General features: G+C 48.5%; 1 protein-coding gene across 1 annotated transcript in view; it reads right to left on the minus strand.

The window, feature by feature from the left end:
• Positions 1–16,821, minus strand: part of Sorl1 (sortilin-related receptor, LDLR class A repeats-containing) — a 159,589-nt gene extending 142,768 nt beyond the window's left edge. Inside the window, exon 1 of the mRNA NM_011436.4 lies at positions 16,353–16,821. Coding sequence (NP_035566.2) covers positions 16,353–16,637 — 285 coding nt within the window. The 5' untranslated portion in view covers positions 16,638–16,821. The remainder of the gene's footprint in view (positions 1–16,352) is intronic.
• Positions 16,822–19,847: the final 3,026 nt, after the last annotated feature.

Below are 19,847 nucleotides of genomic sequence, written 5' to 3' on the forward strand. Positions count from 1 at the left end.
GGCCAGTGGTATGCCAATTAAAAAACAACTTAAAGTATTTTTCAAAATTTCACAGGCCAAAAGGTCACATGCTTTTTGAGCTTCATGCTAAACCAGTGTTTCGTGGCAGGGAGACATCACTGCTCCACGTCAGCTAAGCATGAGAGGCGAAAGGAAGGCTGCCTTATGCAGTCTCTCTACTTTTCCTTGTTATTTGTTTAAGACAGGGTCTCATTAGGTAGCCTTAGTGATCATGATCCTCCTGCCTCAGTGCTAAGAGAGATAACAATGTGTCACATTTATTTCCCTTTTAATGTCTCAAATGAGGAAACCTTTCTCAGATCTGAACAAAAGTAGCCTTTTAGATTACTGCTAACAGAAGTCCCCAGACTTGCAATTTTGTAAACCAGCAAAATTAAAAAAAGAATATATAAGCCAACCAACCAAGGACTAGGTAGCCATTTCTGTGGCTAAGCCACCATGTCGCAGCTTGACCACCTACTCTCTTGATATACTTTCTGAAGTCACCATAGACTCTTCTTCTCCAGCCTGAGACAGCAAAGGTGTATCCCAGGAACAGAGTTCTAGACAGAAGACTTTAAGAGATGATCCATAGGACCACTCTACCCTGGACCATGCACAATTCTGTTTTCTTCCCCCATCCACAGGTGGCAACTCCGGATCCTAATGGCCCAGATGCAAGCAGAGAAACAGGGTAGAAAGATCCTGGGTTCCTGATTGATAGGCCTGCCGCTGATCCAGGAACACTCCCTCTGAACTGATTAGAATTGAGAGCTATCCTGACGCTAGAAAGCTTTCAGCGTCTGTCTGTAGAAACTGAGGAAGGCTATAAGGGGAATAAAGAGCCCTTTGTTCCTTCAGCTCGATCTTGCCTCATGGGCCTAGCTGTGTGGCCTTTTCTCCTTTCCCTATTGTGGCTGTGGCTACCACTCTGAGCACACGTGTTCTCGACTTAGTTGCCATGCACTGACAGACATCAGCTCCAAGATGACTCACTTTCCAGAACACTTGAGCTCTACTCAACCTGTGGGGACACCGACAAGCTCTGGTGCATCACTGAGAAGCTGAACAAGGCCTCCCCAAACCCAGAGCTCCTGCAGAGTTGTCTGAAATAAGCCTTGTCTGCTGCCAGCCTCCTGAGTCATCTCAAACCCACAGGCTTGGAGGCGGAGCTTTAGGGACTCAGAGCCTGCCTCTGAAGCCAGAGAGCTCACCTGCCCGGCCCTAGCACCACTCTAGAACTAAGGAAAAGTTCAAGTTGAGTGGGCCCACACTTCTTTCTGCAGAGCTCTGGCAGAAAACCTGCCCCTCTTCACAGCTCCACCCTCTTCCTTTCCCTTCTTCCTCCACCCTTGTATCTCCCCACCCACTCCGTAGGGGTGCTCTCAGATGTCACAAGGGAGAAGAAAAACACCTGGGCCACAAACTTGGCAGCCAGCCCCACCAAGAAGCTAACTAACCTGCAAAGGCCCTGCTTTGGATTTGAGGCACCTGCATCTAATTTGATCCAAGAACCAAACACTAAAAACTACCTGAAGAGAGACGGCTTCAAATAAAAAGAGATGATAATATATATATATATGTATACATCTCATTACCAGTAGATAAGTCCAGGCAAGCATCAACAGAAACATGCAAATCAAAAACAAATAAATTATTTAACTCAAAAAAAATAATAATAAAACCAGCTAAGGGACTCCCCCACCTCCTCCTGCCCCCAAGAGTCAAACTTTACTGTTACTTTCTTTCCCTTCCCCTCCCTTCCAACCTAGGCTTCCAGGAAGAAACTGGGAATACTGCTGGATCAGAAGCCCACCAACACAGACACCTCAGACACTCGGGCTAAAACCCTCTCTCGCCTACAAAACCATCTGCACCCTAGGAACAAACAAGACACCTATGTAAATGACACTCAGAAAGGGGTTAGGAACCTAGGGGAATCACCGGAAGTTCACCAGAGGTCAGAGATAAAAAGGCCCACCTGTACTCAACCTGGCCATCCTCAAAAGTGGGCGAAGCCCTCCCTCTGGCAGGTTAACAATCAGAGGACACGTTGAACAGGCTACAAAGTGTTACAGGATCAGAGTGGGGAGGAGGTCTGACAACACTTGCTGGGGTCTTTGTAGCAGAGAGCATAGGTTTCGTTAACTGATCCTAAGGGGTGAGGGATAAAATGGGCACAAAAGAGAGGCATCAAAATATTCCAGGGTATTCTTATAAAGAGAGCCTCTGAGGGGAAGAGCAAACTCAGTGGAACTTTTTTTTTTAAAGCCTTTTCTATCTGATGTCCCCTTTATCCCTAAGAGCAGACTGGAAAAGGGCAGCCCAGCAAGGTGAAAGAGAAGGCTCCCTGACAAGCAAAGGCTTGTCCAAGGGTCACCAGGCACTCACACAAACAGTTCAGTTCCTTGCCTTGGCAGAGATGTCAAGCATATCCAGTCATGAGAATACCTCCCTGGTGAGTCACCACTAATCTTCAAGGCAGCCCAGGTGCCCATCCCCCCACGCCCAAAGCACAGGACCCAAATCAGTAGCAGGAATCGATGCACCCCAAGGACAGTCAAGGGAGCCAGGAGAGGAAGGTCAGCACACCATAAATTTTATTAAGATCATGACATGCAGTCTATTTTCCTCCTGTCCATAGCCGAACTACAGGAAAAGGCAGGATGCAGTCCCCAGGGGACTGTGACCGAGAAGCCAACAGCCCCCAGGGCAGCCCACAGCATGGAGAACGCACAGATTCCTGTGGCTTGATCCCCTTGGTGATTTCTAGTGTGTTTGGGTCCTTTGCCCGGCTCCACTGCCAGCTCTCCGGATCACCTGCCCTCTACAGCAGCTGCAGGCTTGCAGACTGGTTCCACCAGCCTCTCCCACTTAGTTCCACAGGCTGATCTAGGAGACACCGGTCTGCCAGTGGGCGGGAGAAGGTGGGAGTGTGACTTTTCCAGGAACATAACCTTGATGTGTAGTCAGTCATAACCATAACCCCGGGCTGTGAACAACCTTCCTTCTCTTGTCTCTGGCGCACAGGGCATAGCCGGAGCCTGATAAATGAGATGCAATTAATTGGGGCCTGTAACGGCAACAGGGAGGAGCCGAGTGCCTCTGCTTGGGGGGGGGCGGGGATGTGATTGCATGCTATAGGGATCTCTGAATAAAACTCCATCTTAGATGACAAACTAAATCTAAAGGCCTGTCAGACCTCTGGTAGGCTCACAGGCGAGGGGTTTAAGAGAACCCCAAGAAGCCACCTGGTCTAGGATGAAAGCGCTGGAGGTAACTCCTTTAGGCTCAGACCTCTAGAGGTTACTCACTCTGGCTTCAAAATCAGAGGTTGCCTGGTCCATAAGCAAAACCCTGGAAGCCATGGGGCCCAGGATCAGTATCCCAGAATTCACCTGGTTAAAAAACAGAGATCAAGAGATCTGCTGCCTAAGATCAGAAGCCCTGCAAACTCCTCCATTCGGAGGCCCTCGGAAGGTAACCCATGAATGAGCATTTAGAAAACACATAAAAGTCTCTAGCTCATTTGGGAGATGATGAGTCTGGTCTGTTCTCTTGCTTCCAGGTAGTGAGAAGCGAAGAAAACACTGTGTTGGTGGGCTAAAGAGAAATCAGCATGGTCTTTGCCGGGGAGCTGGCATGGTTGTTAATGAAGACTCTATGTGATGCTAACTCATTGCTTTACTACAATGTGCCAGGCACAAAAGGTCACATACTGTATGACTCAGTTTATATAAAATATCCTGGGCAGAGAAATCCACAAGGACAGAAAGCAGATGAGGGGCAGCCAGGAGGCTGAGGAGGAGGAGAGGAGGGAAGAACTGGGTTTCTTTAGGAGGTAGAGAACATCATGGACGCAGACAGAGAAAATAGATACACAATGCACAATGCACGGACATTCCAAATGCCACTGGATTCTCAATGGCTGTTATGTAAATGCCGCCTCATTTTAAAAGCATTTCTATGACCCGGGTAGAACACTACACTTCTCAAGTGCAGATCCAATACCTAGGAGCTCCTACTTGTAAGAAGTACTTATTTCCTTTCAGCTCACAGTGAGCCCGATACTACCAAAATATGCAGCTCAAAGGAGTCATAATGGAGGCTGGCTGGGGACAGGGTCTCTGGCCAAAGCAATACTTCAAAGCGCTGTAAACAGCATCTACATAGTCACGGCATGCACATCAACCTTGTTGTCCCCAGCTAGAGCGACAGTCACAGGCTTACAGGCTCAGCTCCTGAATATTAGCTACTGCAGGCTCTCAGCAATCACCCACTCCTTGGCATAGCTCAAAGTCTTTACCAAACATTACCACCCGCTCTGGCCATCTCTCAATCCCCCTGCATGCCCTAGGGACCCAAGGGATGTGAAGGAGTATCCTAGAGGTACGCAGATCTGATTCTTATTATTGGGAGGCTGGGGGGGGGCGGCAGGGCAGAAGAGAATCTTCTGCTGTCCATTCCTTGGGCTCTGAGCTGTTATAAATAGAAGGGAGGAAATAAATTGCTAAGCGTATGAAGGAAGAGCTGCGCACCGCCATGAAGTGCACACTGAGGTCTGCTGGATGCCAGGTACCCTGCGGGTCTTTAATCATGTCTTACCTCTGTAAGCATACCAAGGACTTCTGGGAGAAATCAGGGTTGCAGGTCTGAAGACAGGCTGAGGGATTGTCAAGAAAGCCACCAAACTCATTATGGTCTTGGATCCTTACTCGAGAAGACGGGAACCCCCTTCCTGGAGTGGGTCCCACCTCTCTTCACTCATTTCTTCTACTATTACCTCCTTCACATTGGCCAAACACAGAGCTGAAGATGCCCTAGACACCCCCAGCTAGACAACATCATGCCTCCTGCATGCTTGTTTCTAGAACAGACCTCGAGGTGTTACAAACAAGGCAGCCTGGTTCGGTTCTCTGCCTCACTGGCTATGAAATACAAAGAAGTGGTGGTTGTAGTTATAGTAGTAGTAGTAGTAGTAGTTGTTGTTGTTGTTGTTGTTTTAAATCAACAGAGATATAAAATAAACACCCTTATCCTTCAACTCTGAGGAGTGAGTCAGCACCCCCAAGTACCTGATACCACAGGGACCTCCAAAATCCAAGATGGACTGCCCATGTCCAACAACAAGGTTTTTTTCCAACCAGGTGACCTAAATGTGAGGCATGCAAATCAGCTCCCAGTGTCCCCTTTCCAGACCAAGTCTCTACTATATTTAGAAAGCTCATTACACTCCCTGGACTTCCTACCTCAGGAGAACTGAACTCCAGCATCTGAGTGCTCCCTGAAGACAGGCCTGTCTGTGGGGTCAGCACACTCACTCACTTGACCTTGGAGTCGGCTCAAGATGCGACCTGTACTCACAGAACTCACTAACCACTTAGCTGACAAAGTCATCCTGCGCATTGTATAGACGAGGAAGCGAAAGAATGACCTTGAACTAAAACCTGGCATTTCACTACCATCTTCACCGGAGCTATGAGGTTCTCACAGACAAAGAGATGCATTGAGGGGGAAGAGAAGAGGGAGGAAGGGAAGGCTTTTCTTTCTACCACACCAGGAGAACAAGAACCACATTCTCACTGGCTTGCATGATCACCCCTAACTGTCATTCACTGCCATATGCCACACCCTCCAGGTGAACACTGTCACCAGACAATGAACCTGGGGGTGGGGGGGGTGGGGGGAGGGGAAAACCTTCCCTTCCTTTACTTGTGGGTAAGATAATAAAGGAAATATCAGAATCAGAAGGACACTCAAAAGAACATCTAACAACTACTGACTAGAGAGGCTCTGCTCTGAGACTTACAGGGAACATTCCCGACTGCCTTGAGATGGGATCTGGGATCTCCAGGGCTAGGCATGCAAACACAGTAAAACATCTCCAAAGTGTACAAGAGAAGCCATGGCTCACCTGCCTCCTGTGAGGATTTCCCAAGAAAACCCAAAGCCATGCACGAACTCCTTTAGAGACAAGAGTCTAGCTGTGTAACCCAAGCTGCACCGGAACTTACCGAGAAGTTCAGGCTGACCTTGAACTATCAATTCCCCTGCTTCCACTTCCCCCAAAGGTACTTCTACTACCCGCAGCAGGGTTCCAGGCCACCCACTTTCCCCAAACTCTCTTATTTGGCTCCCACAGCTTTGCTATAAATAGCTGCTTACTTCGCTCATTCAATAAATGTTTATTGAGCATTTACTGTAATCCAGATGCTATGCTAGGTGTTAGGAAAGCACCAGACTTCTCTGTCTTGCCTCGCTTCTCTCAAATTAGTAGAGGAAGAAACACCAAGTAACAAATTTAATGAGTGGTTAAACTCCAGTTGTCAAACAGAGGCTGTGACTTCACGTGGAGAGGACAATAGCACTTCCTGGATGAGCTAATAAAACCAAAGATGGAGAGGGAGCAGTTAGGGGTGGAAGGCTGTGACAGAAGGAGAGGCACACAAACCTAGGGAAGAATAAGACTCAGATTGGAAGAGCCCTAAAATCTACCATCTTTGAAAAAGTTAAAAACAGGAGCAGAGCCAGAATAGCCTAGGAGAAGAGGGGATTATATGAGAACTCTGGGGCTTAGGGGAAGGATTACACAGGGAAGGAAGGAAGGAAGGAAGGAAGGAAGGAAGGAAGGAAGGAAGGAAGGAAGGAAGGAAGGAAGGAAGGAAGGAAGGAAGGAAGGAAGGAAGGAAAAGAGAGAGGGGAAAGAAAGAAAAAGAAAGAAAGAAAGAAAGAAAGAAAGAAAGAAAGAAAGAAAAAAAGAAAGAAAGAAAGAAAGAAAGAAAGAAAGAAAGAAAGAAAGAAAGAAAGAAAGAAAGAAAGAAAGAGGAAGGGAAAGGAAGGAGGGAAAGAGGGAAGAAAGGAGGGAGAGAGGGAGGGAAGGAGGGAGAGAGGGAGGGAAGGAGGGAGAGAGGGAGGGAGGGGGAGGAAAGGAAGGGAACAAGGGACAGGATGGGAACTAAAAAGCAAGCTGTGATTCTCTACCCAAGAGGATCCTCTATGTTTTATGCATGAGACAGTGGTGTCACATAAATTTGAAACAAATCAGAAGCTCAGCTTGGGTCTTCATCTCCACAATTCATTAGCTGTCTAACCTGGGGAAAGTCGCTTCTCTGTCTGAGCTACAGGATATCCATCTGGGAATGGAGAGGAGCAGGAACTCTTTCCAAGCTCACAGGGCTGTTGCAAGAAGCAAACAAGATATAAACCATGGATGTGTTTCGTAAACCTTGACATCCAAAAGTGTCACTTATTTTCTCATCACAATGGCTTTCTGCCCCAATCAGCCGTTCTTTACAGCACAGCTCCACATACAAATTTAACATCGGCATCACTAGGCCTGGAACCTAAGAGTAAGACATGGCATATGTCAAATAATAAGACAACACATACTACACTAACTTTTTCAACTAGTGACAATTAACACTTTCAGGAAACCTGGCTCATGCTTGAAAACAAGGCTCAGAAAGCTGGGGAGGCCCAAAGTCCAAGTCCCAAATTGTCACTACCGAGGTGACACTACTCCCTACCAAGGCCCACACCCCAAAGGCATAGCATTTAAACCTGTCCTCCCAGAGCAGAAGACGCTGAGACCTCATTGCCAGCTGCCTTTCCATACTGAGAAAGAAACACAAATGAGACAACTAATCCAGAAGGTACAGGCATTTCAGCCCCCCAAAGCCAAGGAAGACTAAATTCTCAGTAACAGGAAATGGCCTGGGATCGACCAGAGGCTCAACCTGGTGACAGGAGCTGGCCACACCTCTCTTCTGCTTGCCTAACTCTCTAACTCTGTTTTAACAGCCTATTCACCTCTCCCCAACTTTCGCCCGGCACACCTAATACTTCTTCTCCTGCTTGGTCTCTACAGTAACCCTGTCATTTCCACCCTGGCACGCCTCGCCAGCTCCAGCAAACCCCGCGCACAGTTAACTGCAAGATATATTTTTATAACTACTCAGTGTGGGACTTCCAAGGAACTAAATATGTACAGATGAGGTAAATTTTAGGTATGGTGTCATGTTACTCAATTAATTGGGCACAGGTCTCAAATATTTAAATTCCTTCAGTCTCAGCCTCCAGATAGCTTACCTAGTTCCACTCTGTCCCCACTACCTAGAATCAAGGGCCCCTTCTTCTAAGATCCTTGTCCTGGATCCAGGAGGTCAGTTTTGACCTTCCTAGGTCTCAGGATTATCATGCTTCAACTACCACGGACATCTCAGTAAATAGACAAACAAGGTTCCATGGGGTCCAGGCCCAACAAGCATCCAGGATGACAGAGTCTGAGCCAATTTCTTTCCCAAGTGGCTTCTGATAGTGTGCATGTGTTGTTTGTGTGAAATTGTGTGTGTATGTGTACATGTCTGTGTGCTTTGTGTGTGTGTGTTTTTATGTATATGTGTGTGCATATACATATGTGTGCATGTGCATGTATGTGTTTCTCGTGTGTCTGTTGTATGTGTGAGATTGTGTATGCATGTATACATGTCTGTATGTTTGTGTGTGTTTGTGTTTTATGTTTATGTGTGTATAGTATGTGTGTGTGCATGTGCACATATTGCTTCTCTCCTGTGTGTGTGTGTGTGTGTGTGTGTGTGTGTGTGTGTGTGTGTGTGTGTGTGTGTTAGCAGGACACCATCCCTCAGCTTACAAGGGGGGATGAAAGATGAAGCACATTTAGAGTCCTATGACGCTCATTGGCTCTTACCCACTTACTCCACATAACAATGACTCTAGCCACCTTCCCCAGGCCTCCCTTTAGTCAGCAGTGAGGGACAAGCTCCCCAGACCACAGATAAGTCTTCTTTCAAAATAAACAAAGCCCTTATAGTCCTCTTTGGGTATTTTGTTTTGGTTTTGTTTTCATTTTTTTTTTTAAGGGAGGGGTAGCCTCATACATTGGTCTCTACATGGCACAAAACGCATTTGATATCCTACGTCTTTTTATTGCCCTCGTCTGCCACTCAGATTGGGGATATAATCACATCAGCCTGCCTTTCTGAGAATTCCTAGCTGTGTTTTTAATCTAATTCAGGGGCCTGGAGATAAATCATCCTGAAGGGTCCCGATTTTCCAAGCCAAGAGCCTGCAGCCGCGGCAGCAACAGCAATGGCATGCTAAGTTAAAGGGCCAGCCAGCAAGGAGGGGGGCTTCAGTACAGTGATGGAGACCACACACCTCTATTGTTTGTCTTGGTGCCAGCCTGAAGGGTGGAAGGGATGGAAGACAGAGCCAGGTCCACTGGGGTAAGTCAGTAAGAGTACAGGAAGTGGAGGACGGGGACAAAGAGGCTGCCTCACCGCTAACAGCTCCCTGCTAAGACTCTCAGGATCCGCACACCTCCGCACACCTCCGCACACCTCTGCACAGCTGGGGTGGCCCTGGGCTGTTAGCATGAGCACAGCACAAGAGAAGAGGCACTCAGGTTTAAAGAGCTTGTCTGAAGGGTCAGCCTTCCAAGGGCCTGATGGAAGGAGGCAACTGTGCAGAGGCAACCCTCCCCCAATGAACACAGTGTCCACTCATCCTTCACAGTGGCCCATGAAGCCCGCCCTAGTCATCAGCAGCCTCCAAGACCTAGGGTTTGTTCACAGCGCTCAACTCTTGCTTCTACTTCCCCTGTCTATGATTAGCCTCTCTCAGTGAAACGGGAGATACCTACAGCTCAGATGCTAGGCCTCATTCTACTTACCAGAGATCTGCTGGCAGGCAGGACAGCAGCAGCCAGGGCCACCACGTGGCTACTAAGCTTTAAATTCATTAATACTACACGAAAAGAAATTCAGCTCTTCGGTTACACTCCCTGTAGTTCAAGTGTTCAGGAGCTACATATGCCTAGCAGACATGCCTATTCAGTAATGTTCCATCGGAAGATTGGATACAAGGACAACACAGGATCCGATAGCTCTCTGCTGACAGCAATAATGAGGCTTGGAGTCACCATAATATTCAACAGTTGCTCAGGGCTAAGGGCCTATCTCTTATGTGCTTAGCATGCACCAGGCATCGGGTTCAATCCTCAGACACCCACACGCACACACACACACACACACACATACACACACACACACACACACACACGCACGCACGCACGCACACGCAATTACCCAGTAAACACCTGAATTTTGTAATTACTCTTTATTTCACAATTGTAGTTATGACTGTTACCAAGTTCCATGCTCACAGAACCCACACTACTATGCACAGAGCATCACTGTCTACCCATTTCAACTCCCAGCATCTCCCAGTAACTAGGATAAACCCCACAGCTTGACCCTGAGCAGCAGCCCACCCCAATTGTCCTGCTTTCTGGCATCATCAGCTGCTCTGATGCTCAAGGGCCACCCAGGCCACTTCTTCGAAGGCCTAAGGTTCGCAAGTCGATAAACCAATAAATTAGGTCGAAATTAACTGTGACTCATTTTAAACTGGGGGAAATTGATTTGTGCATGTACGTGGTTGGACTGAATATGCCATCTGCCAGCAGATCCTGACCTACCTGGAGAATGCACAGGAAGGCCATGTTCTCATTAACAAAGAAAACACCTCCTCCCTGGAATCCCAGACAATTCCCAGAGAAAGACCAACCCCCAAATGTTCAAGCCAAAAGAGACTGAACTCTCCTTCCCAGCACATAAATTTAACCCTGGGGGAGGGAGGGATGAAATAAAGGTCCACATAGCACCCCAGGTTTAAAACAGTTCTGTGTAATCAATCATCAATTATCCATAATTGTCAAATATTGTAAATTCTACACTCACTGGCTTTCCTGGAATACATTTATATGACCATTTCCCCTATCTGCAACACGACGAATGCAGACTCACTTAATATTCACCTGAGCAAATGTTAATTAAGAAGGTAAACTGATGCTCTAAAAGAGACACTAAATAAATATGCAAAAGCAAATAAAATTAGCTTGGCTATTTCATGCCTTTTGGAATACTGTACTACCCCTGCATCTCTCTACAATGGACCGGACAGGGCTTGCTTGCTTATGGCTGCCCTGGAATAAGAAGGACACCACAAACACGTCTGCAATCTCTAAGGAAGAAGACTCCAGTCAACAATGCGAGGCTCCTCCAACAGCTGCTCTTTGCCTTGGGTATGCAGTGCGGTTAGGATCTGCCTCATGGATCCAGGTCTCAAAGCAATTTACTAAGCAAGGCACTAACTTCATCTTACAGGAATACAATGGAAAGAGTGTCAAAAGGGACACAAAGCTAACACGCTCCCTGTATTCTGATGTCCTCACAAAGTGGGGTTCCACTCCTCTAGGGGCTGCTGGACCCTCTGCCAGCTCCGAGGGGGCTCTGCAACAGTGCCCTTCTGGCCTATGGGAGGAAAGGGGAGGGCACTCTTACACCTGGCCTGGAAAAGGAGTAGTCATCTATTTTATATGTGACTCTCTAGGTGACATCCTGACTACCCATGGTCACCACCCCACAAATATATTTAGAGTTTAAATTAACCTCATTATTCATGACACCAAGGGCTATGGGCAATAAAAGGCTGCTGATAACTCGATTTTGTGTGCATTCATACTTATATGTTGTGCGTTAGATTTCTGTAAGGAAATCGTAACAATAACCTGGCAACAAGTGTTACCAACTGAGAAGGGGATACAGGAGACCGCAAAAGGATTCACCGGCCTCCACACATTTCCTCAGAGCACAATGGCTTTGTTAGCAGGCATTATCTGCTGAAGACTATGGAAGCTCAGTGGGTAAGTTCTCCTCCCATCCTTTGAATTCTCAGTGTCTCTCCGTGGGCCCCCTTTTTTCCATCCCTTCAACCACAAAGCCTCTACTGTTCCAGGCTCTAATCTACCGATGAACCAAACCGTGCCAGACACAGCCCAGAACTCAAGAGAAGGGATCCAGGCGCAACCAGGAGAGGGATTTCAAGGTCACATCCCTCACCAACCCAAGAGGGCAACCAGGTCTTCACCTACGCAAAACTCAGCTTGGCACCGCCAGCGTGTAGCCTTCTCGGCTTCATCTGGAAGCCCACAGGTCAGACATCCTAACTTCAGAATCAACCGGCCAATTCTTTCCCAGGCAAGTATATCGTGTAAGAATCAACAGCAGAGTGATCTAAAGCCAAACAGTATTCTTTCCCCAAAGGAGGCCTTTTGTCCAAGGCCCTTGTGCTGTAATGGACACTTTGTTTCTAGTCTCAAACCAGGACACTGTATCCTCTCCGTCCTCTAAAATGCAAGAATTATGAACAGAGAGCTTGTTGCAAGCAAAATAAACCTGTAAATCCTGTTAGGCCTTATGCCTCATTCCAAAGGATCCCCGATCCCCAACTCTCTCTCCCCTCCCCCCCCCCACACAAATTAAAAATACCATTAGCAAAAACCAATATGAGAGCCCTAAAAGGGAGAACACTGCAAAAATAGAATTCTACGTCTTTATTGGAATTAACTCCCAGATAGCACAGGAAACCCAGGGCTACACTCCCAAGGGCCATCCCATCAGCTTCAGCACCACGGAGTGAGCCAAAGCCTTTTGTCAGTTGGTGGGCCTTCCCTTGCTCCTGCTCGTAGATAACTTTATATAACTTACTGTGCTGCCCACTCTCTACACCGCTTCTTCCAGGTAGAAAACTGGTCCACAGATGGTTATCAAGGGTCTCCCATACAGTGAGACACAGAGGAGCAAATCCTGCCCCTCCACCACACACACACACAAGAAGCACACAGGGAGATCAGGCATTCCTTATAATCCAGGGCAGTAAGGGCTGGAACCAGGCACACAACGGTTCCCACAGAGCTGGGAATACTAAGGGCCCGGGAGGCTTGGAGAACAGAAAGGGGGTTCTCTAAGCAAAGAGAAGAGGTGAAGAAGACCTTAGGGGAAGAACACAAAGCAAGAGTGATTACAAAGAACAGGAAAGAAATCAGTGTGGCAAGAACCATGGACAAACTGCGCGTGCCAATCCACGCCTCTAACCCCAGTACTCTGGAGGCAGAGAGAGGAGGAACGCCAGTTAAGAGGCTAGCCTGAGCTTCATGGTCAGTTTCAGGCCAACTTCGGCTAAATGAGACCCCACCACCACCAAAACAATTTAATATATAAATTAATTAAATATATTTATACATTATTAAATCATTAATAATATGCACAGTTATCAAGAAATGTACTAGAGATTATTGTCAATAATAATTACATATATTATATATTTAAAAGCTATTGCTTCCTCCTCCTTTAATTTGACCTCTTTTAAAGGATAGGCCTTCCTTGTAAAATTTGAACTTATGTAGAAAAGCCTTAGAATCTGGTCTGTTGGTCTCTACTATTGCAAATGTGTTTCTGGGTGATCATGTCAGAACCACTCTCCTCGTATTAGGAAATCTTTCTAAGAAAAAGATCCTGAGAAGGAATATAGTCAAAATAACAAAATCTTTACTCCATAAAGTGAGGAAGGTAAAAGAAGGGTCACTCCAGTGTGACATGCTGTTAACAGGCTCCTTTCTCTGCCAAAATTTCCCTGGCAAAGCCTTCCTTCTGTCCCCCCTGAGGCTAGTGACCTTCTCACCACCTCCCTGGCTTCTGCTTCCAGCTCTGACAAGTGTCCCCTTACTCCCTTACCCTCACCAAGGCCCAAGGACAAGAAACTGCAGAGCACCTAAGTCTCCCTGTCCCCAGCCATCACTCCAGGTCCAGAGCCTCCCTCAGCCACATAAGCCCACGGTAGGGTAAGGGCCGGTTGAGTGTGACAGGTCTGCTGGTTATCACCTGTTTGTTTACAATGACCTCGAGTTCAATTGTTTTCTTTGTTTGCTGCTTGTTTGTGTGTGTGTGTTTTGAGAAACATATCCCCTTCAGACAACTGTCCACTGTAATTATGTGGGTTTAAGAATTGAAGGGAATTTATATAACTTGGTGCAGGGTAAGAGTTCAAACAAGCATACAGATTAATAACACAGCCGCATTTGGGGGGGTAGGGGGTGGAGGCACTATTCATACCTGGGTATGTCCCAGGAAAAACCGAGGTACACATATGGCCACCTCAGCTACAGAGGTGATTCCAAATAGACATACATCACCCCAGAGACCCAGAGAAGAGCCCCTAAGCCATTCAGTCACTGCTTCCTGAGCCTGTAGTCCGAAGGGCCTGCACCAGGTTAGAGCTTGTGGCAGAAATCCCATACCATAAAGTTAGGTCTTCCTTCTGTCTGAGTCCACTCCTCCACAAGGAAGGGTAATGCTATTTTTTTCCTTAACCTGTAGCAATAGGGAATGGGGGCCTAGGAAGGCAGCCCTAGTGAGGACGGGTACAGGAGGGATCCTCACTGTTGTGTGGGAATGCCTCATTCTGAGTCCAACTGTTGGCTGGATCTGCATCCTTCAATGGAACCAGTCTGGCTGGCCTGAAGACATGAAAGCAAAGCGCAGGGGGCGGGGGGTGGGGGGGAAGTGTTTGGAGAGGCTCCCAAAGAGGACAGAGTTCGTCTCTAGCTTGCTATAAATCCCTGGGAGATTTTCACAGGGCAAACCCTAAGGAAGGAGGAAATAAAGAGCACCTGCATGGATGCCACGGAGACTAGAAGGTGCCTCTGTCCACCAAAGCTAGGCTGGAGGGGACCTGAACACTCACTCCTCCCACACCCAGCCCACCCTCTCAGGAGCACAGCAGAGCTCAGCAAGCTGGAGAGACCCACCCTCGGCAATTCCAAGCTGCCATGCCTGCCAAGAGCAATCTTGCTGACTTCCAAATTACAAAAAGGAAGTTTCAGATGGGGATGAAAAGGGGGGCACAAGGATCTGGGCCCAAAACAGGGCAGGTGGGCTTCAGGAGTCTAAGCGCTGCACACACCACGTACACACAGACGCACACGCACATACATACACCATCAAGCAGTTACAGGTCATCTGGTATACATTCCTGCCCAGGGGCAAGTGGTCTGGTGGTGGGCAGATGTCAGCTACTCCCACCCACACACAACCGCCCCTCTGTCTTCATAACGATATATACATTTTATTTTAGAAAGGAGATGTTTAGGAAGCACTGAGCAGAGACAAGGTGACCCCCCACCTCCCAGCACCCAAAGGTCAGTGAGACCATGCAGGCAAGAGAACTACAGTGCTCACAGCCCTTTCCTGCGTGACCTTGGACCAGTCATCGCACCTGTCACAGTTTGGGTTTCTTCACTCAAAACGTGACACAATAGGGTGACACAATAGGGTGGCATGTTTTATGAGACGCTTTCTGGCTCCAGGAGTTGATTGCTTAACTCTATGTATGGCCTGAAGGAAGACTTTGCTATAGCCAAAATCAGTGAAGAAAGGCAGAACCCCCAGCTAATCACTTAATTTGTACTTTAGAAAGCAACAGTCGCTCTGGGACATGGTTGTGTTGGTCAGCTCCATCAGGCCCACCATTTCTCTCCCACCGACCTTCTAGTTTTGCTGATGTCAATCTTAACTGAAGGACTGGGAGTCTCTGAGTAGACAATAATACGGGCAAATTGATTCCACCAGCGCTGATACGAAGGGGGACAAATTCAACTTGGCAACCCAGCAGTCAGTGGGGGCCATGAGTGAAATGTGTGTTACTTATGACCTAATAAACCCATTGCCTGGATAGAAATAAATCCTTTAATGAATATTAAGCCCAGCAAATTTCTTGCAGTAGTCTCAAATCCCAAGTGTCATAAGAGATAGTTTCTATCTAAAATAAAGCCATCACCTTGAAGGGCTGGGATGGAAAGGGGACGGATTGATGTGCTGTACTCCCAACGAAGAGAATCCAGCCTTACACGCAGATATTCACGAGCTCACACGCACACATATGTCTACTGGGTACACAAGGGGCATTCGTAGCGCTTTGAGAGTTGCCCACCTTTACTGGGGTTCATGAGAATAAACATGGCATGCCCTCCTCTGCAATTCTGCTTAAGTGCTTTACAACTGCAGGATTCTCGCTCCCGCTGCCAAAGGATGGTACGGGAGTTGGGGTGGAAGGGAGGGGGGTTATGCCCGTTTTTATCCAGATGTAAAATTTATGCTGTACCCCTCAAAATCCTGCCAGAAACTACCCTAGTCTGTCTGCATACAGGCTAGGGAAGAGAGGCTCTGCACCCTTCCAGTTACCTGGAACACATCTGCTAAAATCGACAGAAAGGAGGAAAAAGAAAAAAGATCTATGCGACCAGAGTGCTGACGGCTGTACTCATGTGATGTACAGGGGGAAAGGAGAAGAAAAAGAAATGAAACAAACATGCCAGCCGGGAAGTCCCCAAGCGGAGCCAGCACCTGGGAAGCGACTGCAAAGGATGGGTGCGGGGGTGAGGAAGTGGTGGGAGAGAAAGGGGCTGGAAGGAGGTGGCTTGCAGAAGTGCTCACCTGTCCATACACCTGGATAGGCTGGGGCTGCAGAGCAGCGCTCCGCCGGGTCCTGAGTGGCTTCCTGGCCGCCGGGCTCGCCCCCGGGGCATCCCCGTGCGTTCCTAGCCGGAGATCGCGCGGGTCGCCCTGCACCACGAAGAAGCCCCGGTCCTGGGGCAAGGGCGCCGGGCCACCGTGCAATCTCTGCGTCCAGCCCCCGCCGAGAGCCCCGCGGGGTAGCAGCGCGACCAGGGCGAATAGGAAAGGGAGTCTCGACTCCCTCCTGCTGCTCCGTGTCGCCATGTTCGGGCGAACGCTCCCGCAGGTGGCGCCGCCGCCAGGAGAGAATGTGCAGCGCGCGCCGGGACAGCGCGGGGCCAGGGCCGGGGCCGCGCGCGCCGCTCCCGGGGCTCCAAGCCGCCCGGGCCGCTCCGCTGCGCCCGCCACCGCAGCCACGGCCACCGCCGCCGCCGGGTCCCGCTCGCTCGGCGCCGTGCCGTCACGTGTGAGCTCGCAGCGCGTCCCCCTTCGCGCACTTTCTCCGCTCGCTGCGACTGCGGCCCCGCCCCCTGGGATGGGGAAGTCAAGGCAGGGAGCGCCCGCCTGAGGGCACCGTGGTCCCCTTCGCGCACACCTCGCCCTCCCTACCGCAGTGAAGAGTTGCGTGGGCGCCGTGCTCTATTTCCCCGGGTTGAGTTAGCTACTCCATGGGCTCCTGGGGTACCCTGGTCGCCCCAAACTGCCATCAGTCTCTGCACCTTGTGCAGCCACTCAACCACCTTCCTGGGCCTTGGCCTCATGTTCACCTCCAATGGAAAGCAAACCACAGAACTGGCCCTTAGCACACCAACAAAGTAAGTCAAGATGAACCTGCTGGTTTGTGAAACTTACGTGGTTTCAACTACCAGAAATGCGCTTGAAATGGCTACAGCTCAAACTACCTTTGATCAAGCTGAACTAACTGCCCCTGCGTCCAGCAGAGTATAGCAGACAAACACCCTGCCCAGAAGCAGTAAAACCTAGGCTATACTTGCTCCACCTGGACAACTACACTAGGCATGGCCCAGGGCCCTACCAGCCTCCTGCTTTGGTCCCTTAAGATGTTCCAGCATTGAGCCACTCTCAGAGCTAAGATGTGTGTTTCAACCAAACACCATTAGTTGTAAAGGCTGTAAAGACTGCTCATGTACTGGAGGAATCAGATGCCCAAAGACGGGGTGCACTTTCAATGCACCTTAAAATCAGCTCCAAGAGCCAGATTGTAACCGCTTTTATACATTTTTCCCCCAGCTGGTGGGAGCAGTTAAGTATTAACCTGTATTTCATCCTAGGTCTCTCCAGACTCCAGTCCTGGTTATTGGGATGACTCAAAGCCGTCCATTGGTTTAGAGAAGGGAAGGTGATCTCTCTCGATCTCTCTCTCTCTCTCTCTCTCTCTCTCTCTCTCTCTCTCTCTCTCTCTCTCTCTCACACACACACACACACACACACACACACACACACACACACACACACACACACACACACACACACACACACACCTTTCTGCCACTTCAGCAAGCCCGGAGCTTGGTTCTGTCTCTTGTTTACTTGCCATTCAACTTCAGTCTAGTTAGCCTAATCTAGTTCCTTCGTTCCTCCCTCCCTCCAATCTATACCGCTTTGGGCAACCCGCCAGAACCTGTCATGATCTGAACTGGGTTTGTCCCTGGGTTGAAGTGTATTGCCATTGTGGTGGGTGCCTTTAAGGGTTGATTATGCTATTGAGAGGAACCGGGCCTTTCTCAGTGGAGTAAGTTTGTTCTCCCAAGAACAGTGGGTAGAGCAGTTGAACTTTAGCTCCGCCTAAAGCAGTTCTCATAAAGCAAGGAGCCCTCCTTGTTTTATCTCTAAAACAGCTAGACCTCCTATGAGCTGAAGCAGCATCCGGCTCTTGCTGGAAGCTGAGAAGGTGCCAACGCCATGCTCACAGACTTCCCTCCCAGCCTCTGTAACTATGAGCTCAAAATATGACTATCACCTGTGAAAGAATGCCAGCATCCCTTCATCTCCCTCAACCCGCCCCAGCTGAGGTTCTGCAGCCTCCCACCCTCCCACAACCCTTTCCCTCCCCAACTCAGATGATTGTTGAGCCACCTAACTCACAGCCACTGAACCATCAGCACCTCTGCCATCTTTGACTCCCAGGAGAAGACTAAAGGAACAGCCTACAGTCAGAACACCCTGCATGAGATTTGATCATCGGTTGTTTGTCAGGCTATCTTTAATGAGAACCATCTTCGATGAGTTAGGCTCTCAGCAGAAAACAACCCCAAGCGGCTTCTAGTTGTTGTGTGGAAGACAAAGCGGTCTGCCCCTGTGAACTGCTGGCTTCAGCTTCAGGTGGCAATTTGCGTGGAAGGATTAGTAGGGCAGGACCAGCTACTTGCTCATTTTGATTTGGATTTGTAATTTCAATGCTATAAAACTGGCAAGAATGCTTGAACACGGTTAATTTACTCCTCGAATGCCTTCCTCTCTAATCATTATCTACATTCTAAGCCATTCTTAGGTGGATAGTCGGCTCTCGGGGAGACCGTGGGCTGCAGAACCATGGGGCACAGGAGAAAGAAAGCACACTGAATTTTTTTAAGGCAAAGGCCCAATTCTAGCTATGGGGACTTGGCTGAATGCCCTCCCTGGAGCTTCCGTTTTCTCACCTATAAAATAGAGGACTTAGTTCTTACCCCACCTCTGCTAACAGTCAGAGTACCAAGCAAGTGAGCTCGTGTATGTAAAAAAAAAAAAAAAAAACTGTGACACTCCCCACAGCAAAGGACTGTGCAGGCAGCGTTGGAGGTCTGCATGATGGTTCTGGTCTTGTGGCAAGTTTCTACATGGGTTTGGTGGGTTTGTTTTTTCTTTTCTCTTTTGTTTATGCTTTTGGGGCAGGGGTTAGGAGGGTTCCCTGGTCGGTAAGATTATTCTCTACCTTTGGGACTCCTACAAGAGCGTGAGAGGTGAGAGCGGAAGAGCCACAGGGCAAGTTCACCCCGAACAGGAGTCAGAGCTGAGTTGTGCAATCCAAGCGGGGTAGTTTTCCTAACTTCAAAACCAGATCTGGGTTGTAAAAAAGCTTGTACTTCCTCCATCTCCCCAGGGCCATAGACAAGGGGAAGATGTATTCTAGCCCTCTCTGCCCTACCCACGGCCTTGCTATGATGCTGGACAACATCACTACAAAAATCAATATGCATGGATCTATACATGGACAGCTTAGCAGGGAAAGGTGCGGTGCTTGTTGCCAAACCCAGTAAGCAGAGTTCAATTCCCAGGACCCACGTAGTGGAGAAAGAGAACCAACATCTACAACAAGTTGTCCTCTGATCTCCATATGGGGGCCACACTTTCACACTTGTGCACGAATGTATACACACACACACACACACACACACATATGAATGTGTCTTTCGTGTGTCCATGCACATAAACAAACATACAAACACACATATGTATGATAGCACATACCACACA

Source organism: Mus musculus, chromosome 9, assembly GCF_000001635.26.
Source record: "Mus musculus strain C57BL/6J chromosome 9, GRCm38.p6 C57BL/6J".
Classification (NCBI taxonomy): domain Eukaryota; kingdom Metazoa; phylum Chordata; class Mammalia; order Rodentia; family Muridae; genus Mus; species Mus musculus.